The 27651-nt window shown below is 44.2% G+C and overlaps 1 protein-coding gene across 4 annotated transcripts in view; it reads right to left on the bottom strand.

Moving 5' to 3' along the window:
* The window catches only part of AMBRA1 (autophagy and beclin 1 regulator 1), a 151623-nt gene extending 126783 nt beyond the window's left edge, over nucleotides 1-24840 (bottom strand). The window contains exons 1-8 of one of the 4 annotated variants that reach the window (XM_068399342.1): nucleotides 24709-24840; nucleotides 13512-13764; nucleotides 13199-13257; nucleotides 12279-12462; nucleotides 11565-11737; nucleotides 10709-10775; nucleotides 9978-10124; nucleotides 8665-8819 (exon numbers count right to left, since the gene is read on the bottom strand). In XM_068399342.1, coding sequence (XP_068255443.1) covers nucleotides 8665-8819; nucleotides 9978-10124; nucleotides 10709-10775; nucleotides 11565-11737; nucleotides 12279-12462; nucleotides 13199-13257; nucleotides 13512-13646 — 920 coding nt within the window. In that variant the 5' untranslated portion in view covers nucleotides 13647-13764; nucleotides 24709-24840. Of the gene's footprint in view, nucleotides 1-8664; nucleotides 10125-10708; nucleotides 10776-11564; nucleotides 11738-12278; nucleotides 12463-13198; nucleotides 13258-13511; nucleotides 13765-24141; nucleotides 24348-24708 lie in introns of those variants that run through there. The other 3 variants (XM_068399339.1, XM_068399340.1, XM_068399341.1) reach the window with 3 other exon arrangements.
* Nucleotides 24841-27651: the final 2811 nt, after the last annotated feature.

Below are 27651 nucleotides of genomic sequence, written 5' to 3'. Positions count from 1 at the left end.
CAGGCCTTCCTCAAAAGACAAAAAAAACAACCCACCCAACTCCAGATCTCATTACTCCTCAGCAGAAGCAAAAAAGTAAGCCAGTTTGGAAGCATGTACCTCTTCCATCATCATTAAGAAATATCACTGGAATCCAATTTCAGCAAGTTCCCTTGCTGCCATGCTGGAGCAGGTGAACACAAAGCAAAGTCCCAGAACAATCCCATAGACAGACACCTGTAGGGAAACAGGTCTCTGTTTCCTGGAGACTGCAGAGAAACAAAGTTTACCTATTTCTTTTATAGGTGAACTCCTCATTGCTAGGCTTGGACTACCAAAAACAGAGGTGGAAGAAGGGGAGTGGTTTGACTGGGGAAACACCATGAAGGTATTTAAGAAAGCAGAGCTATTTCTATACCTGCTTAATTTGCAAGCCAAGCTGCTGCAAGAGTAACATGGGGAAAAGAATCTCTTCTTGTGTGCTACAGTCATTGCTGTATATTTAAATTCAGGCCAGGAAAAAGAAAAGAAGGCTTAAGCCTTTCTGCAAGTTTGATGAAGACTGCACATGCTCAGCTTTCCGAAGTACTCAGGGAAGCTCGGCAGCAGGGAGTGACCTCTGTTAGTCACTGCAAGAGAGAAAGCACAAGGCATCATTTTTTCCCCCACCATCTCTAAGTAATGAAGTAAAAGGGCTCTAGCAACCTTACATTATTCTTAAACCAGGAAAACAGCAAAGGCAGGGGAGGAACCTTTGTGCAAGAAAACAGGCATCTCTTTCACTTGCTCTTCTACATAACAACTACCAGCGCATTCATGAGCTCAAACTTCTACCATGTCAGTAAAACAGTCTTTCCTGCCCACAGGAAAGGCAAGAGCAGGCTTGGTCTGGAAAAAAAACCACAAAGCTGGAAGGGTGGCAGCAATAACCTCAGAGTTCACATAGACATCGACTGGCCATTTAGATATCATGGCAGCCTCTCCTACTGTTCAGGCTGTGGTTACATTCTCATGATAAAACTCATTTGTATTTTCCATTTTTAGAAAAGGCCAAACAAACAATACTTGTCAAGTTTGTCCACAACCTGCACATCTCACCCATCACCACAGCTGATTATGTCTAAACATTCATGTCACCTTCAGATTGTCACTTCACTTTATGTTTGGCAAACAGACAAATTAGGTCTTCATTCATTCCTGTGTGTCCAGGCTAACATTTCCAGAAATCATTCCCCCATCCCACAGTTTTGGCCTTCTCCCCTGAAGCCGCTCTTCCCAACCACAAACCTGAACCTCTTGTCTCTGCTTACAAACCCCTTCATAACTCCTATTTACCACACTGTTCTTCACTAACTACTGAGATATTACTTATCTCTATCACCATCATTTCCAATAATTGTAACAAGCATCTTTGGAATGATTTCTTACCAAGCATGAAAACAGCACAGCATAAACTTTTCCAAAACTATTGTATTACACATGGACACTACAGGGTTACAAGAAAATCCTTCTTTCCACAGCACAGGTAAGGTCTACACACCATAAGTTCAAACAAAATGCTGAGCCCAAACTACAAATGCCAGGGCACCAGGCTAGCAAGGTTTCCACAAGTAATGTGCCTGAACGTAAGGCGTGGGGAGAAATTATACTGGGTAGGTCCATTTAGATTTGGCACAGGCCACACTCCCATTGATGTGCAGTCTGAGCAGCCAGCATCATACTGCTGCAGCTCTTCTCCACAGCTCAGAGGTCTGCCCTCCTCCTGCTCAAGTCCCCCTTTTTCAGTGAAGTCAACACATCGCTGCCGCAATAGATATTAAATACTTGAATAAGCAAGCCACAACTGCTGTAAGCAATTAGGAAAAAAAACAGTAACAATGCAGGTTTTGTGAAATAAGGAACAAAACAAGACAGAATACACTAGGTATGTGTTCCATCTCCACCACAAATGTATTTTGTAGCTTTAGGTAAGGCAATTCCCTCCTGCTTTAGTTCCCTGCCCCTGAACAAGTGAAGTACTCTCTTATTTGATGGTAAATTTCAGTCACAGAACTGTCTCCTAGTAGGCAACTCTGCACCCACAGCAGGGTGCAAAGAAATGTTCTGGTTGTTTTGTTTTTAAGGCTAGGATATGAGTGACATGCACCTTTTCATTCAGTGCTTTACACGGTGAGAAAGCTACCAGAAGCCAATATATGCAGAGATCTGAACGGCTTGGTCATTCAAACCAAAAACCAGAGCAGCACATCAGAAGCTCAGGCTCCAGAAGGAGCTCAAGAACAAGCTATAAAAGTGGCTATACTCTTTTCCATTTTACATACAGCACTCACCACTCACGGGCAGGAATAGGAGTGTTCCTACCGTATCAATCAACTTTAACCACAGACTGGTCCCAGCTTGACCACAAGTCAACACCATATCTACAATTTAGAACTGGAATAGGCATTCCCTCATGGCCATGAGTAAGCCATGCCTATTTTATCAGTAAAAAAACTCCAAACATACTCACAGCCTTCTTATGGAAAAGCCCAAAAATTTAGGAAATAGCTCACAGCATACTTGAACAAGAAAATCAACACAGCCTGGCGGAAAAGGTGACTGCCCAGACTCCAGTCAACATCTGCCATGCATTCCGCCAGAAAATAAAACCCGTATTATGGAAGTCTTCTGAGGATGGATGGTCAACCATTTAAATGCAAACAAAACCTTTGACAAGGCAGAGTGCAAAGAAAGGTCTGCTCCAGGCTTGGCAGGCAATGAGCAGGAAGTCAAGACGAATTCTGCAAAATTGGTCTTTTACAGCTCTAATTCATGGGCATTTGCATGTCGGAAAGACAAAATACCTGCTTCACCTTGAGATCCACATCTGTCCCTTTCAAACCCTTATGAAAGATAAGAGGACAAGCTGCTCCCTTGCTTGCATTCTGTAGAAGAGCCATTCCCCCTCAGGATCCCCATTCATGCCTTTCCCCAAACATTGAAGAACTTGCAAATGGATGGTAACTAAGGAAACAAGCTGCAATTTAGGACTGGGGGCGGTCCTCAAGCTACCTTGTTTATTCTATACATGAACTCAGAAACTTCCTGGTTCCTCAGGGAGATGGCAAAGCAAGGAATATGCTTTTAAATATGTAAATGGCAAGTGTCATGAGGATGGAGCCAGGCTCTTCTCAGTGACATCCCTTGACAGGACAAGGGGCAATGGGTGCAAGCTGGAACACAGGAGGTTCCACTTAAATATGAGGAAAAACTTCTTTACGGTGAGGGTAACTGAACACTGGAACAGGCTGCGCAGAGAGGTTGTGGAGTCTCCTTCTCTGGAGACATTCAAAACCCACCTGGACGCGTTCCTGTGTGACATGATCTAGGTAATCCTGCTCCGGCAGGGGGATTGGACTAGATGATCTTTCGAGGTCCCTTCCAATCCCTAACATTCTGTGATTCTGTGAATAGAAGCAACATTACCCCCTTGTGGCAGCAAAGCAATGTGGAAAAGAAATAAATTCTGAAAAATTCAAAGAGGAACAGACTAGGTGTTTCTTTTCATACCTGTTGTATGTATAGAGAGCTACGTGCTGCCAGAAAGGCCATCAAGACTGAATAAAGACGTGATATGAGCTGGAGCCACTGTACTACCCAGGCAGGTAAGAATGGTACCACTGCTTCCACCCTGCTGCACCTGGTGTTACTTCAGGCCTTTACATGCCTGACAAGAGCAGGGCACAGAGATCTGCATTTGGCTAACAGGTGAAACCACAGGTAGAGCATTTATACCTTTCTAAGGGAAAGGGAACATAGCTAAACTCATTCACCATGTATAGCACTGATGACTGGATCACATTCATAATCTTATAGCTTTCTCATCTCACGTAGACAGAAATCCTGGATTGCTAAATACCATGCAATCTTAGCTCAGGAAAGACAACTGGGTTCACATCGTATAGCAAGAATGCAGGTACGAGGGACCTCAACCCTCAGACAAGAGCTGGCAAAATGAACGACACAAATTACACCCTGGACCCTGTTACATGGTTCCAGGAAAGCTGGTCTGCACATGTCACTTGTGCATACTGCATCCAACAGACTAAAACACACCGAAAAGCGATGCCTTTGGTCAGCTGTGCAACTTCAGCAGGGCAATTATTTGCACAGCACTGTGGACTCTGCACTTTTATACACTCAAAAACAAAATAAAGGAGTTTATACAAGTGTCCTCAGAAAATACAAACTCCCCCACCTCACATACACTGCTTCCTACCAGTGTGCATGGCAAAACCATCACCCAGGACAGTTCAAAAGACTTCTTAGATTTTCAGATAACTTCAATAGTCTATCTTTGTCTGCCAAACTAAATAGGTGAGGCAAGTCAAAAACATTATGCATTCATAAGACACAGGCAGGCACAGAAGTTACTCATACCACAGCCTACAGAACTTGACCTCTGGAACGAGTGCACTGGAGTGGTTAGAGACATTTAACATAATTGCCAGACAAAGCATCTTAATGGAAGAATAAGGATAATATGCATTTCCTCATGGAACATAGGTTTCATGCAAACCTGCCTGGCAATAGGACAGGGCTCATCTTTCATTTGCAGTAATTCATTCAAATCTCTATTCAAAATAGACAGGTAAACAACACCAGAATTGCCCCCTTAGTATATTACAAGCAGCTAAATCTTGAATGTTTAGAGGACAAGTTTCCCTTCATATTTCTTTTCCCCCTTTCACAGAATAAGGTTTGAAATATGTCAACAGGGACACACATGGCACTACTTGGTCCTTCCATCCATTCCAGAAAGACTGTGGGCCTGGGATGCCATGCCAGAACCAAGGAACACCATTCAGATTTAAAAACAGAGGATTTTCTTTTTTTGTGAAATAACACACTAGTTCAGTAGATATCACTGTGTCATATTAAAATAGCCAAAGAGGTGGCATTTGAAGATCTGCATCAGTTTCATTAGACAGCATTGCACTGTACCTGTCATTTATTGATGAGCTGAAATATATTTCAGTGGAGACCTCTGCTAGGATTTTATATATCATTTCCTTAAGAAGGTGGCACTAGCTCCTCTCAAACAAGCAGTGGACTAGAAGAATCCTCTTTTGTTCCCTGTTCAACTTTTCATTATCAACCTGAATTTGCCCCCACAGGAACAACAGCTTAAAGTACTTACAGGATCTTTTCCCTCACTAAAATTATAGTATCAACACAATGCTTCCTCAATCTACTTTTTAATTAACAGGAAGTCATAGAAAAATTAAACTAGCTATCATCTGTTGCTCAATCATCTTTCCTTCATCCAGATCTTGCCAATAGTTTCTATCACCAGTTTTATGCAGTGCGCTTCACATGACAACTTCAGGGATTTCTGAGGCTCTTTTCACTTTGATGTTAGAAGTGTGGGAAACATAGATCCACAGGGGAAAAAACCCTACATTTGAATTAATGTGATCAACCTGGAGAATCTCAGAAAAGCTGAAGCTCGGTCTCACCAACTTCTGCTTAAGGTAGACCATAAACCTTCCCCAATTTTATACCTCACTGACACAGCTTCAAGAAGCGCACAGCTCAATGCCCGTGGCTGCTTTCAGGCCAAGCTAAATGCGACAGGACTGCTGTATTGCCGAGGCTCTCAGTGACATGTTCCTCCTAATAAGAGGTGCTAGAGCTGTTAGTCAGGAACAGCTTCATTACATGCTTATTAATCCTTTCATGATTAGCCCAAGATAATTAGCCCAGCACCATCAAAAAGAGCAGAATTCTTTCCCTACCCAGCTGGCATAGCTGCATCAACAGAATTCAAAGAGGAACAGTCTTCATTAAACTACTTATTAACTTAATTGACCCTCGATGGCAATATCTTCCCAGCAAGCTACTCCTCAGTCAGGCAAGCCAGGTCAAGGAATGGATCCTGCCCATGGACAGGGAATAAGAACATATACACACACAGCTTCCAAATGCAATTTTAATCTCAAGTTTTTCAGCTGGCCTTTGAATACAGAGCTCAGTTGCCCAATGAGGACATCTAACGGAGAAACAAAGAAGAACAGAATATAAAACAGGTTACAAGCACATACAAACACATCCCCCAACACCAAGAACTAACCTGAGGTCCACAGGCACAAAATTACATCAATTGAAAGTGTGCATGCAGTTATCACTTGCACCCTCAGGCTTGAAGGCTCACTTTCCCTCCTCTATTTCCCCAGCACTTTCAGCATTACACAGCTCACATCTCATTAACATTAGTCACCATCTTTGCACGCTTCTGCAGCTGCAAAGGTTAATATAATAGACATTTTGGACTCTGCTTTGCAGGAGTGGTTCCAACACTTCCAATTGTGGGAGCACACTCTGGATCTGGGAGACAAGGCTGGACCTGAAGTTTTGCATGTTCATTCTATGTAAAAATCATGTAAGTGGGTGCTTGCTGACTGGTTATTGCTCTATAAGAAAAAATTTAACAGGTAGTTTGAGAAGGGAAAAAAAATTACACCTGCAGGATATAGCTATCCCACATGCAGGGTTCCTTTTAAGGGGGAAGATTTCATAAAGCTCCCTACAAGTCTACCCAACATGTGTAAAAGAAAAGGAAATTAAGTTTTACTTCAAGGAAACTGCCACGAGCATTTAATACCAGACTGCTCACTGCTCTCAGCTTCCTTACCTCACTACTCCACAGCTACCTTAACTTCAGTTAAAAGGGAAGCAGAAGCCCCTGCCGTGCCTGTTCTTGAGAAAGGCCTGATAACAGAAGCAGGAGACTGGAAAAACAAAAGTCCCTATGAGCTTCTCAGCAACCTCTGCCAAAAGGGTTTCACTAAAGGTTTCATAGGTATTCCTCTGGAATTAAGCTCACACATTGAACTACACACTTCAAATTAATGTCTCAACAAAAGGCACCTGTTTGCACAGGTGAGCAGGTAGGCAACTAACCCTGCACAGATGCCACAGCCACTGAGCAGGTGGCAGCAACCACCATGGGCAACAGGTCAAGTGACCCAGAGATTGAGTCACACGACTCCAGCTATTAGGCAGCAACCCATCCAGCTCCTGCACGCTGGGGTGGACCAAGTTATACGCTTCAGGGCATTTTTAAATTATACAGCTCCCACAGCAGAGATCCCACCTACAGATCCCACCACATCTCATCATCCAAATACAAGCCAACTACCTGATCAATAAAAAGGTTACTTGCCCCCATGATTTCTGACACTACAGTGACTCCACCCAGAGAACAAGCAACACAGTGGAGACACTATGAGCATATACAGCTATTTCAAAAGAAAGATAATGCAAGACGTACTCAAGTGCCATTTTAAAGCTAGATTTGTCAGCTCTTTCTCACCTCTCTGCCCTTTGACAGGAGACTAGAGGATATATGATTTAAATTAATGTCAGGTAAGTCCAGGCCCAAGAAAGAAGTAGTTACCATGTAATCAGCTTGAGACTCTCATCATAGCAGGCTATAAAAAAACTGGGGCAATGATTTAGAAGCAGATGAACAATTTCATGACCACCAGCATCTATTTGCTATGCAACTACAGCAACAGGAAAGGCAGACACTGTTCCAGCCCAAGTATAATCAGCTTATCTGCAGGAAGAAGGAAAGAATTCCCTTTCCTCAGGCACTACTATGTACAAAGCCTCCTCAGTTACACATCTGCATCCAACCTGGAAACTTTGCTTTCCTACAGCACAAAGCATCCATTTCCAAGAAACAGCAGGACTGGACCTTTCCTCCGACAAGTGCACAAACCACTTGACAGAGGGGATGACAAACTGAAACCCAGTAGGGAAACCCTATCCAAAGTACCTATGTAGCTGAATCATCCATACAAGCCAATGGAGACACGTTCACAGAAAGTACAGGCCCGTCCTGGTGCAAGTTTGATTTGGCTTGTTCTGTTTCCTGTAACGCATCTGAAGTATAAAAAAATATCCTTCCCAAAAAGAATCACCTTCTTAAAAAGCAGAGCCGAAAATGTTCAATGACCAGCATGCCCCCAAACAGCTCACCCCAGATTCGGGTCAATAGGAGCCCCTTTCAAAACTTACCTCTTTACTAAAGGCAAGCAAACTGCATGGGTTTGACTGAACACTTGCAACTAAGGTATATGCCCGAACCACTGACAAAGAGCTGTGACTTTTTTTGCCCTATATGGCAACACCAAGGAAATGATTGTTAACCCTTCCAACTTAACAACTACAACCTCAGCAAGACACAGCACTCAAGAAAGCAATTCTCACTACTCGTGCCCAATTTTCCATGCCTACTCTGGGCAGATTCTCCGTGTGCAGCATGTGCGTGGTATGGGGCACAAAGGACAGTGTAGCACATCCTGCGTTCCCACCCTTCTGCAGTGTCTGGGAAACACCAGGAGCACAGTTCACCCCTGAGATCTGCTGCCAGAGCCCGTACTTTTGCCTGTCTGTTCTACCATTCTCCTTTCCCATCGAGAGGTCTGGTGTTTGTCCTTACAGACACCCTCAGAACCTATCTGCAGCATGACAATGGCAGCTATAAAAGACATCAATGCAACGTCTCTATTTTAATCTACATAAATAGCACATGACCACATGAGAAAAGGTTTTTAACTCTGAAAACACTGAAAAACTCAGACTGGGTGGGAAAGGTTTAAGAAAAAATAGAGGAGGAAGGCCAAGCATATATCTTACCTCCTGAGTGAATCCTCCTCTGAGCTTTCCTCAGGCATTTCCTGGTTTAAGGCCTCCTGTGATACATTCCCAGGTCTGCTTGAAGCCGACTGGCTGTAAACTCTTTCCCAGTGCCCCGTCTCCTGGTTAAAGACCACTCCCACGGTCCTCTCCTCCTGCGGGGTGGAAGAGCTGCCCAGCTGCAGCCTGCTAGAGGCAGGAGCTCTGCCCTCGGTTCTCTCTGCAGGCTGCACCTGGCTGGTATTTGGAGGCACGCCCTCAAACGTGCTTTGGACCTGCCCTGGTGTGTAGCTAGGCGTGCTTCTTTCCCAGCGCAGCGTGTCATTGTTAAAGGTCAGCAGGTTATGACAAGCGCGACAGCGGTTCAGGTGACCCCGGGATAAATTGGAATTGTTTTCACTGCTGTGTGGAGTCTGCTGATGGGAGGGACCCGGCCGATCAGGCTCAATGTTGTTGTTGAGCATTTCTTGAGCCTGTTGTGACTGGCTGGGCTCCCCACCAATCCCCTGATCTAACTCCTGAAGCCGGTCATATTCCAGGAAGAATCGCCTCAAATCACACTGGAGCTCATTACGGATGCTGGCCGGATTGCTCGGGCCAGCGCCACTACCACTGTCCGCCTCAGCCCCTGGGGCCAGAAAGCCCCTCCCTTCTGTTGCAGAGGTATAGACCGATGCCTGGGAACCTCCCTCTTGCTGCCTCAGCACCGACAGCAAGCTCACGGAGGAGGCACTGGTCCTAGGGGGAGGCATGGCTTCCAGCTCTGACCGAGAGCTCATGTTCAGCACTGTCCTGGACCAGTCAGACCCGCCTAAGCCCGAAGCCATCTCTCTTGCAGACTGTTGGTACCGGGACTGGTGGCCTGCCAAGGGCCCGCTGAGGGACCGCCGCGTGGGGCCCAGGCTAAGGTTGCGCAGGGTGTTGCCAGCAGTGCTGCTCTGAACTGTGCTGAAAGCAGAGGGCCTGTTAAGTATCCCCTGCTCCTCCTGCGCTATGGATGCCTGCTCTGGGGGTTGGTAAGGCTCTGTCTGCACAGAGGAGAAGGAAGTGCCAGTGGCCCCAGAAGACGTGGAGGGCGCGTTTTCCTGGTGTGGGAAGAGAGAAGAAGGAAGTCTTGCACTAGAGCATCGGCTGCAAAGGCACAACATCCCCAGGTGCTGGCAGCACTCTGCTGTGGGATAGCTGACACGCTCGCGGAGCCTGTTATAGACAGATGCCCTTGTGTTCTCACTGGCTGGAGGCGGAGGTGGTGGTGGTGGAGGCGGTGGAGGGGATGGGGTAGCAGAGTCTTGAACACTGTTTTGCTCTCCCACCTGTATGCCAGAAGAACGGGAGGACAACATATGCAGGAAGTTGTGGAGAAGGGGTGTGCGCCTCACAGGCTGAGACGGAAGGATAGCGCGCTGGCGATAATGTGGCATCTCTGTGCTGTCCACGGAGATTTCCACTTCCTCATCACTCTGCAGAAGGAAGCAACCAAAGTTCAATCACCTCACAGCAAAATCCTATACCTCCAAATAAACAGCAGAAAATCAGCTACCATCCCAGACAGCTGAAACGATGTGATAAGTCCCTTCCTAGATGCCTTGACTTGCAAGAAACGAGATGGGAGCATTTCAAAGTTCATTTTATGGATCCAGACAACCTCTTCCTACAGCCCATTGAGCTCTGACAATACACTGCTCATACGAACAGAAGCATCAGCATCTGAGGGTCAGCAGCTGTAGGGAGCACTGTTAATACCTTGGGTAGCTTCAAATCCAGCAGAACGTGACAACAGAACTGAAAAAGCAGGGCCATTGGGACATCTGTCCCACCACTAATGAGGCAGTGAGGGCAAAAAAAGACACTTTGGAGAGCTCTTTAACAGCCCTGCATATAACACAAGAATATTCACGTGACCAATTAAGGCGAGACAGGACTCTGCTTAGAAGGACTTCAAGTTTTCAGAAAAGCACAAGGCTGCTTAGGAACAGACTAGGGTTAATGTATGTAGAGCATCTTGTAATTAGCCAGTCGACACAGGTACTGACATTCCCCTTACCTGCTGGTTAGAAGGGTTAACAATTGCTGTGAGCAAGTAGTGTCCCAAGGGATCAAACCGTACCAGCCTAAAACAAAAGCAAAGCCATAGTACCAATCATCAGTTCACATTCCACATTGACACAGGAAGCTGGACACAGCAGGGAAGAAAACCCCACGTGAAATATTTGCAATGAGAACATTACTACGTTACCATCATCTTCTTCTGAAGGATGTCAAAAAGTTTATGCATTAAGAAGAACAAAACACACTTATCTAGCTGAAGACTGCAGCTGTTTTGTAGTCCACAGCAACACTATACAGAAGGTAAAAGCTGGAAGCAAGTACTGCTGTATCAATTGAAATACCCAGCAAATTTTAAGGAATATGTATGTACATATTACAAATTGGAATTTGGTACAAAGGGAGAGACTAACTTGCCGTGAATGTTACATCATTGTCTTATTTTAAATTGCGCAAAAGAAGGCACCAAGTTTCCAGCAATGCAGTTTCCTCTGTAACTGCACCAAAGTAACAGCTCAGCACTCTCTTCCAGCACCTTCTGGGTTCTCTCATCCTTACGGCTGACAAGTTTAATTACTAAGCTTACAAATGAACATAAAGTAGATTCTGGGCATTCATTGGGCACACGTCTGGTTACAAACATGAACAACCAAGAGATGATTATTATTTCCGATTGCTTTTTCTCCTGCCCACAGAACTGTTTTTCTACCAGCTCAGTCAAGGAGCTGCAAGCAATGCTTCTCTCCACTGCGTCAGTGCAGAGGGTGCAGCGTCCCAGAGGAAACCCCCACATTCCCCAAATGTGATCATTTTTTACATGCAAGTGTTCTCTTCGCCTGGAAACAGGAACTCACCTGACCCGCTCCATTTCACTAGCCGTTTTCACCACTGCAAAAGGCTCCCGACGACTCCAGTCCCAGAAATGTATCTCATTAGCAGTTGCAATCAGCAAGAGCTGAGCCGTAGGATGAAAAGCAAGCGATGCAATGGCATTGTTGCTATCTGTGAACCAGCTCTCACTTCCACCCTGAGAGGAGTCAAGAATCACAAGCAGTTTATCACAAAGTTTGAGATCATTAGGTTTCCATGTATGTGCCATCTCTCCAGGACTCTGCCTAGAGCATGGAAGTGGCATGCTTTCTTGGCAACAACAGCTGCTCTCATACTAGGTCACGTGTCATGTCTGGAACGTAAACACTACTTGCAACAATGACCATAGATGTACTAATGAAGAGTTCCTATATGCTCAGTGGAATCAAAAATGACACATCTTTCACATAAGCTAACCAGGCACCTTGCACAAAGTTCTCCAGCATTATCTGTACCACTCTAATCAAATAAACAGGCACGGCTAAGTAGCATGACCTACCTGGCAGCACTGAACGAAGAATCTGTCACCTCCTCTCTAGATGGAGGATGGCTATGATCTGTTCTATGCTTTTAGAGACAGGTCCCAGCAAAACTTCCAAACAGCTCTCTTACTGGGCAACATTTGGGAAACAAACTCAGACAAAAACAGTCACCACCCACCAAATACCAAAAGCACATATGTTTCAGGAAAGACTTACGTGTAAATCCCAAATTCTAACCTCCCCATCTAGGCACCCCGAAGCAATGAGGCCTGGGATGGTTGGATGGAAGGTGACACACCAGGGAGTGCGGCGATGTCCAACCAAGGAATGAACACACTTGCCCGTTTTCACCTCTGTGATGTAGATGTTGTGGTTCACATGTGTGGAAGCCATTAGAGTCCTGGGAACGCAGAAGGTAGGACAAACATTAGCATGAGAAGAGTACAGCAAAACCAGACCATGGTTAGCTTCTTCTCAACAGGGTCTATTCACACCTAACCCAGCAGCTCTCCCACACAGAGCTCAAAGGGTAAGAGTCTACTGTTTCACCAATGGCCACAAAGCTTCCTGTAGCCAGATTTCAGGGTCCATGCAAACATGAGCTCAACCAATCTGCAAGCACAAACTTGACGTTGAAAGTCAGAGTGAACGTGCAGCTCAGAAGGAACTCCTGAGTGACAGTTTGGGGCAAATAAATATTCCCATTTCTCCACACCATCTCAACCACTGTCAAATCAAGTGACACTAAGAGAGATCCCACCTCCATTTCTGCTTCCAATACACACGTCATTCTGCTCTGTTCTTTAGTCCTAGATATCCCAGTGAGCGTGCCACATCACTTGGCATGTTGTGCTAAAAAACCCTTTACTTCCTCAAGTTTCTTATGAAATCCCACAGTGGCCGCACAGATCCTTTTTCCTTAGAACTATGCATTGCTTGGGTACCTCAGAAGTTAAACATCAACTATGCTCGAAGCTGTGAGATTAGGAAGGTGCACACGTTCCATCCATGCATGTCAGGAACCAGAAGTTTCACTTGGCTATTCAGGACTGGACAACAAAACGGGCACAAGCCTCCATCACTTTTGTAAGTGTAAGGAGACTGCTGAAACAGGGAACGAACTAGGAGTTAATTACCTGTCTGGACTAAACGCCAGCAAGAAGGTGGAGCGTGGACTGTCTGGTAACTCAACTTTCTGAAAAAGCCAACAAAGCAGGAAGTGTTGCAAGTGTCATATGATCATACTTTAACTGTAAGCCACACAGACAACAAGGGGAACCGGCTGCAGGAACATATCTAGTATCACATCACTGCAGGAACTGAACAGAGCCAGAGAGCATATCAAGTGTAACACATCAAATGCACAATCACGAGACAATTTATTTCAAATCCCTGCCTCCCTTCCCCCACTCCAAGATCAAGCTATGCACCTCTACCCCACAACCTTACCTTGCCCTCCCATTTCATCCATCGAGTTTTATCCTCCACCAACTCCTGCAGGAGCCGCTGAGCACCCAAGGCTTGGGTACCCCGTTCCCTACCCCACAGGATGCGGACAGCATTCTTCTCCGGTATAACCTTCATGGCTCTCAGCAGCTAACGTTACACCGACTACCAGGAGACACCAGTAGGTTCCAGATGACAACCACCACCAAGCTACAAATAGGCTATCCACATTTCAATTGCTTATCTTCACGGAAACCTAGAAAGAGAAGAGAATGATAAGGAAGGCAGCTTTTACCTCGATCACCTAGATGAAGTAAGAGCTTTAAATCTCAAAAGACTAGATTCAAGAGAAAAATCTATCCTCTCCCACAGCCTTGGCCACCTTCTTCCATTATCGAGGCGCAATTTTGACATTTCTGCAGCCAAAGATTACTTTAAAAGGTTTTTGAAAGCATCCAGCCCTTTCCTTGCACACATGCCCTAGGCATACCACACCTAAAGAGAATAAAATATTGGCCTTGAAACTCTTTCCCCTCCCCATCTCTTGCTGTATATAATAAAGAAATAAAGACTTATGAAGAGACAGTCTTTACACCTTGAAAATTTGGGTTCTGTCTGGGAAGGGTGACTAATAGCGAGAAGAATAGTGTTAAAAAATTGACAATATGAGAGAGGAGCCTCCATGGAATTATTGAAATTTCAGTAATAGTAATTATTATCCCTGCAAAGGTCAGATGATTGATAGACCTGACGTCCAAATTACTTCCAACTCCATCAGAATAGTGTACAATGTATGAAAACAACCATGTATCAGACCAAAACCTTACACGGCAGTGGCATCTTGGCCAACTCCATCAAGGTGATTCATTTCGCCTGTCTGCACATCATCTTTCCATCTACATTGCTCTTAGAACAACAGTTCACCCAAGTAATGCACAATGGCAAAGATTAATGCTTTTAGTACACTTCGGAAAGCATTAATACCCATTTTCTAGAAAAATAAAGTTACTTCTTTGAAAGACCTAATATAGTGACCCCAACAGCAACCAAGTTACACAGCTTTTGAATGGTCTCATACATCGGAGTCTGTCACCAAAAGCTCTCCAGAAACAAGAATTTTCTTAGAATACATAAACCAAGAAATGCTGCTGCAATGCTATTGCCTTTTGATCCCAGCAGAGTGCACATAGCACTGTCACCTCTTCAGAATGTAAAGATCTAAAGACAAATCCCCCTTAGTTCATGTTACACTGAACAAACCCATCAATATTCAACAGAGAGGAAATGGCAAAAAAAGTAAAAAACACACATACAGGGAAAAAAGGTTCATGTACACAAGAAGAGATGAATTGTTAAATGACAGAACTCAAGATGGTCATTAGCAAACCCTTCTTTCCTCCCACTCTCCCTAAAAAAACCTCCTGAGCAGATGACTTAAGACAGCTGCTGTTTACAGGTAGAAGCTGTCTGAAGAGATAAGCCAGGAAAATGAGTTCTAATAAAGCAGACCAGTTTTCATTTGTAAAAATACAGTAAAGGGTACTGAAGTGATGAACAAGTAAAGGCATCTTTCTTCCTAGAAAAGAAATTCACCACAAAGAAATCCAAGCTAGCTGGAAATTCCCTGATGCTTAATGTGAACGGCATGGGGATCATCTATTTTAGAGAAGCTGAACTCCACATTGTAAAATAAGCCTTCTTTCAAGAATCTGTGAAAGTCAGCCAAACATCAGGTAGGAATTATTCTACAAAACAAAACCCTTACTGGAAAGCAACACAAAAATTAAAGATGTCATGCTGCAAGCGGATTCTTAAAAGCAGATCATAAAAAATCCCAGACCCAAAAAAAAGCCAGACCAAGGATAACTGGAGAAGGTACAGCCAAAAGCACAGTATCACACAGGAATCACTAAATGCAAAAAAAAATCCTCATCTGGATTCTGCAAACAGCACCAGTCACCCATGTTCAGAAATGACTGGATTCAGATGGTAAGCAGCGTGGAGGGGAAGGACAGCTCAGAACAACACAGGCAATAGAAAGCCTATTTTACAGGAGGAAACTGTAACTCTCGTTTCACCTAGTAAAATTAAGAAAACAGTAGCTGAATATTCTGTATGGGTGCGTTCAAGGAGTAAGGACTACAACAACCCAAGAATAAACATATAAACTGGACACAAATGGAAGACCAGGCTTGTAGCTGGAATAAGCTCTAAGTTTGAAGAGATCTCAAACATTAAACTCTCCAATAGCCTTTCAATACCTGTAAAAGACAAACCACCTAAATAACTTAAGAGATCCTGATAATTTACAAGCGGGGTAATTCAATTACTCATGAGAAAGAACAAGCTCTGGCAACTTGGAAACACTTCAGTCCTATCAGAAGGACTAGTACAATAGGAACAAGGAAATCAAGAGGTTTAACAAACATCTTTATGTTTATTTATGCCACGGGCAAGTTTACATATTGTAAAATAAAGAAACAGATAACACCTACAACTGCAGTTAGTGAACCTCGTGTATTCACCTTATTGAAAAAACAAGTCATCCTCACTATATAAAATCAAGTACCTACTTTAAGGCAGCTTATCTAAATCTTTGCAGATGTGTATTCATTTCTTGAACTAATTTGGCTATAACAAACATTTCATATGTGAGCCTCCCAAGTGTGTCTGAACTTGATGTTTTTCTCTCAGGGACTGTCCCTCATTTTTTCAGCTGCTTCTGACTCACCTCTTTATCCCATTTGAAAAGAAAACAAAAGAAACTCAGGGCTCGAATACCTACACAGTACCCTGCTAACCTGCTCAACATTTTTAAAAGCTGGGATCTCTTCAGAAAACACTGAATGAATCCTCTTCTTGAGTAGGGCTGGCACTCCAGTGTTACCTTGGATCCCTTTGGAGGCCAAGCTTTATCCATGCCTCATAAGGGGAAAGTTTACTCCTTTATCTGAATTAGCCTGAATACAGTAACTGCTCTCCATTAGCTGGTGACGCATTCAGCAACACTTCAGACTAGCAAAGAAAATTAGAGCCTTCAAATGGAGAAATACATGCAGTGTAGACACGGGCATTACCTTCGCTCACTTTAGCAGGAAGCCTTTAACCTTATTATTGGATCATATGTCCAGTTTTGGTTTGTGTTTTTGTTGTGTTGTGGGGTTTTTTTGTTGTTGTTAGGTGTTTTTAAAGGAGCCAGTTCCATCTCTAATCTAGTAAAGATACCCACCAACTCCAAATATAAGCAGCTGAATAATGACAGCATGTTATTAAATACCATTAGCAGATATTCAAAACCCGCCTGGACGTGACCCTGTGCAACCTGCTCTAGATGAACCTTCTCTAGCAGGGGCTTGGACTAGATAATCTCCAGAGGTCCCTTCCAACCCCAACCATTCTGTGATAAACCATGGAAGTACCACCCATATTTATAGCTACTCAGTAGCCATCTGACTAACACAGTTTAACTGAAACACAGTGGTTTTGAGAATACTTCTCGGGCCTCAGCATAAAGAAAACCTGCAGCTCACTGGATCAAAACTGTCCAGGCAAGTGGTGGACTTATTCCGTAACAGCATCTATTACAATACACGTGCTATCACAACTGATAAATAGCTGAACACCAAAACAAGGAACTGCTCAGGGATCGGTATTTTTCTGTTTTCTTCTTGTTGTTAAGGGTTTGGGGGTTTGTTTGGTTTTGTTTGGGGTTTTTTTTTTTTTTCATCAGGATGGCTAAAAGTGGAGTCCAACAACTGGAAGACTAGTTGATGCCCTGGATATGGTCCAGTGCACCACAGAAATTCTGAAAGTGAAGAGTCAAATTTTTCTATAATTGGCAGCTTTGTTTCCTTAACAGTTTTCTCCCTTCAGGGCATTTCAGGACAGCATGCTGGGCTGTTTACAATTTTGGAAAGAGCATTACATAGCCCAGCCCCAAGCCTTTTACTTGCTCTGCGCCAGCTGTCCTTGAAGAAGCCTTAAGAATTTCCAGCCTCAGAGAGATACAAGCTCACTTGTGATTGTCACTTTTGCAGATGCTGAACCTCTAGAAAACCAAAGTGAAGCAGTAAATTGGTAATACTTCATAGTGGTGCAGGGCCCCATGAAAACACCGACAAAAAGGTAGGGAGAGAAGAGGAATAAAAAGAAGCACATTCAAACCGCCATAGAGAAAGGATGTCAATATATTTTATGCACTACGCAGTGGTTTACCATTCCAATTAGAAACTTTAGCACTTTACAGAGATGAAGGTTCCATCTCCTAACATGCCCCCCCCCCCCCTCCCCCGCTCCCCCAAACATCTTTGGCACTATTAATTTCAGAGATTCCAGTACCACTGTTCTGGGAGCACAGCTGGCTTTGATACAAAGAAGAATACGGGAGTACTACCTCATGTTATTCAATTCTCCATTGGGCAAAAAAAAGTTATTCCATGTGCCCTTCAGCTCTCAGACTACAAATCTACTACCACTCCAAAGGACTTCTTGGTTCCCTGCTGAGCCCAACACTAAAAGCCTTTCCTGATGTGTGCCTACAGAAACCATGTAAACAGCTCTACCAGCGCTTAAAAAGAAAAGGAAAAAAAAGCTGCAATCAGTAAATGCTATTTATAACCAGAGTTCTATCCAAAAGATACAAATGTCCAAGTAATTTCAGACAATGCTGCTGCCCAAAAAGGTCTCAAGTGACTGATGAAGAAAGATGCAACGTTAAGTGAAATATAAAAGCTGTCTCTGGCTTTGCAATCTGGGATCCACAGAGAGAAGGCAAGTATAAGCTTCCCTAGAAAAGGCCAGAGAGTAGAAAAGCATGTGCTAGTAGTTTCTGTCCCAAAGTCCCTTTGTCAAGTTTTAAGACTTCCAGGATGCATTGACTGTAAAATGGATATGATCCATATAGGTTATAGGCCAGTGCAAGCTGTATACATTGTATTAAAAGAACACAGATGGGGGGGGGAAAAAAAAACCACAAACAACAAAACAAAACCAAAACCGTTGTGAACAATGAGGCATGTCACTGACCTGCAAAAACACAAGCAAACTTGTCTCTAAAAAAAAAGAGAAACAGATTATTAGTTTCCTCTGAACTACCCCAGCTCTGGCCACGGGCCTGCCTATCTTGTAAGCCAGTAACTTCTGTTTTCAAAATGTCTGTTCTTAAGTGAAGGGTCCAGCGCTAACCATAAAGCACACCATTTCATTTATTCCAAATTAAACTGCAGCATCTCAGGCTTTCAATATCAGCAAGATATTAAAGAGTTCAAGAGTATTTTTATTGTATTTAATAAATTTCAGTAATTTAATAAATATTAAATTTAGCTTTCCCACTATTGTACATGTGGGTGGATTCTCCAAGAACGATCAGAAGATCATCAGACAGGCATGAAAACAGCGTATGCAGCGGTACAGCCCAAATGCTTTATCTTCACTGCCAGTGATCCTTATGTAGGCTGTAGTCACAAGACATGCTATTTCCTCAAAGTATTTTCTACAACAAATCAGCTTCCCTTGTGTTTGAAGCAAATTGCTTTATCAAGACCCCGGTGTCTTTCAGAAGCTCAAAAGAGCAAAGAAGAAAACAATGTGCATACTGAAGACAGCCAGAGACCATCTCGCCAATGACTATAGACCACACAGCCATTCCTTCTTTTACAGGAGCTTCATTGATAAAGCAATAAAACCTGGTTCTGAGACCCACAGACAGGAGATCTCCAAGAACTAACAGATACCTAAAACGTCATTTGAAATATATGTGAGCAATCACACTGCTCCAGGGACTTTCTAGTTCCCTTCCTTGTTTACACTCCAAGTTTTTCCCCCTTTCTGCAATACGGAGATTATGATGCTAACATCTTCCTAAATTGCATGAAACAATACCATGTAAGAAGCCGAGAAATGCTATCCCGGACAGAAGACCTGAATTCTACTAGCAGTTTTATTAAAAAATACTGATTCAATTTATATCAAGGGTCATGCCATTCCTGCTAACCCTTTTCATGTCTCTATTCGAAAGACTGATCAAAATATAAAAAACTTAATGCAAAAACAAAACAACAGAGCTGATTTGCCCTCTTCGCACTGCATCAACTCAGCTAAACAAACAAGACAACTTAGAGTCCCAGTTTGGTAAGTTATCAAACTATGTAGCACTGGAATTTGAACAATGCTATAACAACAACAAAATCAGTCAAAAAAGGATAACATGACTCATATCCAGAATAGTTCCACGGATCAAAAGTCAGACAAGTGCTGGAGGAACAGGACTAGGTTCACTATTAAGTGACAGGGCCACATGTATTTCTGACAATGTACCTGATCAGCTACAAATTCAAATTTTCCTCAAACAACATGCTTTCTCTTCCCTTAACTCCATTTGTGGTACTTCCATATGAGCTTTATGACCATTCTCAGAGGTTCTCGCTCTTCTTGGGTTAAAAACAAAACAAAACAAAAAAAAACCCAGAAAACATTTTGCATAGAGACAACTTCAAGTTATCTTACAGCAATATCTCAATGAACAGAAAATTGGAAATAAAGTTACATTGCACTGCAATCTTTAAACAGGGCTAACCCACAAACAAAAACAGTCCACAGAGGTATAATAAATAATTATCTTAAGCACGATTAATCTAAACAATGAAAAAAGCAAGAATAGAATCCATTCTTTCACTCTGTTTCTACTCCTGGGTCCTTGATCATGCTTTTAAAAAAAACAAAACCAGCTTAATTTAAGACACTAGAATCATGAAGGTTCCTGACATTATAGCAAAGAGCCAGTCTTCAACTCAGTGCCCCTAAATATAAAAGGAAAGCAGCCACTAAAAAAAGCCTGAGGAGGAGAGAAAGTAAGTTTATGACGCAACTATGCAACAGAGTCCAAAACTAATACCATGAAGGCACTTTCATATATGGCCCTGGCTTTAGTCTTCAAAGTTTTTAAGATATTCCCCAAAGTATTATTCTGTAAGCTGAAGTTTTCCCTTGATTAAGGCCAGAGAGATTTGGAAAGTAATTCCAAGGCACATCTTCTGCAGATGCACGAGATACACTGTTCTAAGTTCTATCCACAGCTCTAAGCACTTCCACATAAATCAGAACAGGATTCCTAAAGAAAAATAACCTGTATTAGCACTTCATGATTAAAAAGTTCAATGCCATGTTTTAAACTGAAATCACAAACAGCGCAGGAAATTCAATTATATTACAAAGATGTCAATAGTACATTGTCATTTCAAGATACTACATGACAGCAACAAGGAGCCGATTGCCAGTAGAATCTTCATTCATCTTCCCAGTCTGGATTAAAAGAGCTATAATACTCTGAAGAGAACTTTTCAGTCAAAAGTAGTACCTTAAATTGCTACTTATTTACAGCAAAACGACGAGGAAGTGGAAGAGAAACTTGAAGATATCAGCTCCTAAAGGTCAGAAAATGAATGGTAACTGTAAGAACGGAAGTAATAAAAGTAAGCGATCAGCTGTGTCTGGAGCCTGACAGTTTCATTTATCAATGAGAGCATGGAGCACTTTCACGACTATTATTACCATTTCCACATAAACTTAATGAATTCTTGAGAAGAGAGATATTAGTTCCAATTCAGGTGATAGGAAGAGAATAAATATAATTTCACAAAGCTGTAAGATAAGTCAAACAGCAGAACTGAGATCCAGAAGATTAAGAGTTGGTTTCCCCAATTCCATACTCAGAGCATGGCATCTTTTGCTAAGTACTGTACACAGCAGGAAATTATGGACAGAGAGAGAAGAGGGAACTAGAGCAATATATAGAGAGAGAAATAGAGTGATACAGAACTCAGATTAACCCCTTAAGAGAATTATTCTCATTTAGGTAGGAAAGTAAAGAAATTTTCAAGTTGAAATCCCAGTATTTACATTAAAAGTCACAGCAAGGTTCCTAAAGCTCAAGAGCCACAGCCAAGTGCCCCCTAGTGACATCATACACACAAGAGAAATTTGGGAGCACCAACATTACAGAGTAGCAGAATCAGCATCGGGTATCCACAAGATGAAGACAAAGTATTTTATGCATTCAAGGCTGCACTTAAGCCATGTGCATCTTATCCAAGTAATAAAGAAAAAGCAACTAGAAGCGAGAACATATTTTTAAAAACACAGTTCATATAATTTCCTGCTCACATGGAAATAATTAAATAAGGTAACAAGCCACAAAGCAAAAATTATCTACACAGAAGCTGAAGTCTTCATTCATAGATGTATTAGAGCTAAAAAAGAGATGGGAGACAAAGAAGATTTAGAGTCTGAACAAAAAAAACCACAGTCAATCCTTGACACCCTTTCCCTTCTTGGCCTTGGACTAAGACAGTGGGAGAAATGTAGAGGGAGAGGGAAAAGCGTCCAAAACGTGGGTCAGAGATTCCTCTCAGCAATTCTGCGCTGCTCAGGGGGGAGAATTAGTGCTACTTGCCAGGAACAGGGCAGTAGGAATGGCTCTGCTGGGGCAGCCCAAAAGACCTCACTGAGAACATTCGAAGCAGAGCTGTGCAAGCACACAGATTAAGGCAACTCTCTCCACGCTTAGGCCTGGCACCTCATGATCCTGCACGCCTTCAACAGTTTACAAAAACTAGAGACAACAAACAGTTACTAGACAACAATCCTACTCAGAGATCTTAACAACCAATGTTAAATCCTGAGAGGCAGACAAGTAAGTCTCCTCTTGTTTTAAGCAACCTAATCAATGAGTCTTCCATTAGGCAACTACTATATCATTTTAAAACTTTCCATTAAGATATTTCTAATCTTAATCTTCTTCCACTGCACATCACCTCGTTATTTGCTTTTGAAAACCACAATTCTTTTGTCCTCATCTCATTAGTATTTTGTTTCTATCTCCCTCCTTGCTAGGTTAGTGCAGGGCTACTAACACAAAACACACAAGGTAACTGTTAACATGCACTATGCCCTTTATCAGGTCTCCAATAATACAAACTCAATACGAGAAAAAAAACGGTACCTTAACGCTATTTGTATTAATAGTAACAATAAGTATTAACATCAACAATAACTCTGCAAAAGAGCCTTGAATTCAGTTAGCTTGCTAACCATGGCATAAAAGATACTAAAGTTACTTTCCAGAAGTTTCATAAAAAGGAGTAAGTATTCAAATCCCTAACTTACGGCAAAGGGATACTGGCAGACAGTATCATTGCTTGCCTTCTTTGTAACTGGTTGTTACAGCTGCATAAAAGTTAAAAGTGCTGCACAGAAAATGGAAAAGTAGAAAACAACCGAACAAGAATCCAGAGGGTCAGTTATGATTCAGAAAAGGGCAAAAGAAAGAAAATCAAGACGAAGCTGTCAGCAAAGTAAACATTCTGCATAAACTCCCCAGCAACTAAATCTGAAAAGGCAAGTCCAGATATTTGGATCCAAATATATTCTTCATTCCAAGTACTAGAAAAAATATAAATGGTAATGGACTGCCGTACTCATTAACATCCACACTGCCACAAATCAACAGATGAGTACAAGATACTTGTTGCCGTCAAAACACAAACGGACCAATTTTTTAAAAAGTTTTCATCTACAGCAACTCCAATTGTGGACTACAGAACTAGGAAGCAAGCTATACTGCAGAGTTATGAATGTTAGAAATTGCATTATAGCAGCCTTTCAGAATACAAACAAGGATTTTAAATTTAGCAGAGAATTCCAGGTACTGTTGCCTACGTCACCCATCAGGCATTCAAATCTGTCTGGATTTAACCCCAGACCACATTCTGAAAGCTGACCCAAAACCAAAATTAAGCAGTCCAGTAATGGACTAGCAGTACACGTACGTTACCAGCAGGTCATTCTTAGGTCCCATTTTAACATTCCCATTAGCAATTTGAAAGAGGATGGGAGTGGCGAAGGCAAAGAAGCCAGATGACATTTGCAGAGGACACCAAACCGGGTGGAGCAGTAAACAAGGACCAATATGGAAAAACACATTGGGTTTTTATATAAAGATCTAAGAACTCTTCATACAGAGGAGAAAATGGAGCAGCGCTGAGCACTCTTCCTGAACATATTTATAGGGACTCTACATACATACAGCTGATTCTCCTGAGGACCAGCTTGCACCTAGATAATAATGAGTCTTGAATCAGTCTCTTACAACAGAATGATACTGTAAAAGTGTGTATTGGGAAAAATTATGCGTAACCATCTAAAACATCTCTTGAAGATGACACGCTGGTTTAGTGCGGGAATTGCGTTGCAAAAATTGCTTCCCACAGACAGTGGAAAGCACAGTACTGACAGGATCAAAAGTAAACTCAAAAAACTCAATGAACACTACAGAAATGTACATGTTGCCTGGAGGAATATTGTAGGTGAAAACAAACCCATTTCTATAGCTAGCGAATTAACTGGGTATGCTCCCTCACAAGAAAAGAGGTACTTAAGTGTCACTGTACTAGAGGCACACGTGAACGCACTTTATGCAAAATGCTACTTACAGAAGCAAGTGTTCTGCAACACACAATGAAAAACAGAAGGAGAGAGAGAAAACAACACTTACTTGACGTTTTATTTGGCTAAGGCCAAAAAACAACAACAAAAATACTTATTGTTTCAAAGCAGCAGCCCCAAAACGCAGCCTGACCTGACCCAGAGCGCGGGTGCCTGGAAGCTCCGGCCCGTTCTGTGGGAGCAGCAGGAAGGAAAGGGGCAATGGAGGGGGGAGCTCAAGGCACCCGAGCGCGATATAAAAACACGGGTTTTAGGAGCGCTCAGGCGGGCGGCCGCGGGGCAGCGGCAGCTCCCCGGGACTCGGGAGCCGAGCCCCTTCCCTTCCTCCCGGCGCCGGCCCCACCGGCCGGCCAGCGGGAGGCAAGCCCCGCGGGTTTCGACCTCCGCCGGCTGTGGGCGGCCCGGGGCAGCGCGGCCCGCGGGGAGCGTGGCCCACCATCGCCGCCGCGGCGGCCTCCCCGCTCCCTCCCGCCGCAGGCCGCGGTCCCGGAGCTCCCGAACAAAGGCCCCGGCAGCGAGCCCCGGCCCCCTCCCCGGCCCCGCTCCGCTCCGCCCGCCGCAGCCCAGCGGCCCCGCGCGGGCAGGTGCCCGCCACCTTCCGGGGCGCCGCCGCGGGGACGGCCGCGCCCGCCCGCCCGGGGACCGGCGGCGGCGCGGCCCCGGCCTGGAGCCGGGCCGAGCGCGTAGGCCCGGAGCCTACCTGGTGCGGAAGGGCCGGGGCCGGGCGGGCGGAGCGGAGCCGGGGCCAGGTCCGAGCCCGGAAGGAGCGGCCCCCAGTGCTCGGTCGTCGCCGCCGCTCCGAGCTTCGGCCAGGCGAGACAGCCGAGCGCCGAGCCGGACCCGAAGAGCGGCGCCGAGAGCGGTACCAAGGCCCGAGCAGCCGAAGCTAGAACGTCGCCAGGCCGCGCCAGCCGAGCGACGAGGTCTTCCGCCGCGGTGCGGTCCTGTGCGGCGCTGCGCGCGGCCGCCCGGGGGCGACGGAGGGCAGGCTAGACGAGTCGAGCCCAGAGGGCGGCGGGTGCCACTGCCGGGCCGGCCTGGCACAGCTGCGGGTGCAGGCCGGGGCGGGCAGCCGGCGGGGCCGGGAGCCGCGCTGTGCCGGGCACCCGGTCAAGAGAAAAATTCCGGCGTGCCGGGCGGGCCCCGGCCTGACCCGGCGGAGCCCCTCGGGGCTGTCCCGGGCTGCGGCTGGGCCTGGCCGCGGCCCCGGTCCCGGTCCCGCGGGTGTCCGCCGTTACCCCGAGGTGGGGCGGCCTCTCGGGCCGGCACCTCCCCGCGCCCCCTTTGGCGTGGACCTTACGTCTCACCCTACAGCACGTTCTCCACACCTCGGGTATCTTTCTCCCCTCAAGACTGATAGAGAGTGGAAAAAATGTGATTAAAACCAGGCAACAGAGAGAGAAAATACCACGGGTATCAGATGCGATGTAACAGAAAAGATTCCTTGTTCTGAAATAGGACAGTGTCAATATTTATTGTTATATATTATCTCTAACATCATGGACGGTGAAGACACCAAACGTGTACAACGCCCCTTTGGAAGAGGGGCACCCCGCAATGAGAAGCCCTAGGGAGGCAGCAGTACAAGTCACTGTGTCTTCCTGCCTCATCTGTATTGGAGAAGTGAGAGCTCAGGGCAGAGGGGAACACGTGAACGTTGAGAGGAAAATCTAAGCAAGCCGAGGCACTTCGCACCAGTAAATCAGCAAAGGAGAAGAGTCAAAAGGCCAGGTCCCGTGACGTTCGGGGCTTGAGGTTTGCAGTAATACTCAGGATCGGAGGGAGCAAAGGCAGCCCGCAGCACAGCTAGACGGTCTTCGAGGAGGTATTTTAAGGGAAAACTGAAAAGGGCTGGTGATGGGATCTTACAAGGAATTTAGTCAAGTACTGAAAACTGCAATACCTTGGACAGTCAGTCACTGCCATCCTCCAAAAGATGATTGAGATTTATCAGATATTATATGGTCAGGATACACTGTACTTTTCAAGGCTGTGACAATGCACAAACTTGTAAGTACTCCAGAATGCAGCTGGCAAGATGAGGTGAAAGCACGGAGGAGCAGAAAAGCAAAAAAGAAACATGAATCTCAGCTTTCAGATTTAAATATTGTCTAAACCAAAGGGAAAAGAGAAAAGTCTAGATTTTTTTTGAGGAAGCCGCTTAGGAGTACATGGGGCAAACTGTTCTCCAGATGAGAAAGTTCCATTTCTCAAGTGAACTGAAGGGTACTGACATCCAGCTCAGGGAAGAATAGCAGTTTTGAGTGGATTTGTTTTGTCTGGTGTGGCCTGATGCAGTTTTTGCCCAAACTGATAAGCAGTGAGATCAGTTTTGAAATTAAACTCTACCAAAGGTGACAGTGGCTGAAGGAACACAAAATCCAGCAGCAAATGCATTCCGGGAAAAGCTTTCCACTTTTGAGTTCACTCTGGTCTCAGCACACACTGAGAAGAGCTATTCATAGCCTAAGTTGAGAAACTCCAGCTTGTTTTATTACGTGACAGTGTTTGTACCTACACGTGTCCAAGTCTCACTGGACCTTAGCATCACCCATGCAGCTCATTCAGTGTCTGCTGGTGTTTAGGTCTAAAGATCAGTATTTTTAGCATAGCCCGTCAGACGTGATTGTGAGCCATCAGGCACCATATATGGCAGCAACTCTTACCTTAAAAATGCTTTTTTTAGAAAACAATGCTTGTATGCTTCTTCCTAGGTAAAAGGAGCAGGGGTTTTGCCACAGTAAGCAACAGTAGTTCTTACGTGATACTTCATGGGAAGATGTGTAAAGAAAATAGAATTACATCTCAGATTATGTTACAGTTCTCACCAAGGCTTATGAAAACACGCTGCTTATACATCATAAAGCATGCTTGGTTTTCTATAAGATAGTAAATGCTTACTGCCACTGCAAACCTGACAGAACTATACCTAATCCTGCATCTCCATCCTACGCTTACGAACATGTCCCATACTTTCCTCTTCTTCAAACGTGGGGCATGATCCAGGCTCATTTCCTCTAACAGAACAGACCAACCTACCATGCCAGATGGTTACACTGCTACTTTAAGTAGCTACATTTGTGCAGCATTCTGCATCCCCTACCACTTTTGTTTCCTTTACTGTCCAGTGAACAATAAAAACTACGAAACAAAATTTTCTCAGACTGCTGTCAAGAGATCCTTGGAAACGCTTGCATCTTTTGGAACGAGAACATTGCCAGGAAACTTTCCAGTCCTGTGCCAGCAACAACTGCATGCGTTAGTCGTCTTTTTCCACTGAACCGGTAGATTGCCAGCAGTGGTAGAGCAGCCTTTCTGTACCTCAGATCTGATCTAAACAGAGAACTTTGCAATCAGTTCAATTTTTGTGACCCAGCAGTCCTTGGCATTTCTTTTACAGCAGCCAACAAAATGAGTAGTTACTGACAATTTCTGTTGTGGCAGAGATCCCTAGTGAGAAGGATACTCACATTCACTAGCCCCTTTGCTGATATCTGTTAAGTAACTGACAGAGTCAACCATAACTTAACATCTTCTCCAGTCTGTTTGGGAAAGAAGAAATGTTCAGCCCTTCGTTACCTTCTAGGTATGTGCAAGCGCTAGTGTGTACCCAGCAAAAAGCCAGACCCCTCCTAGAACACAG

Source organism: Nyctibius grandis, chromosome 4, assembly GCF_013368605.1.
Source record: "Nyctibius grandis isolate bNycGra1 chromosome 4, bNycGra1.pri, whole genome shotgun sequence".
NCBI lineage: Eukaryota > Metazoa > Chordata > Aves > Nyctibiiformes > Nyctibiidae > Nyctibius > Nyctibius grandis.
Note: the sequence above shows the minus strand (reverse complement) of the source record. Positions and strands in the feature narration are given on the sequence as shown.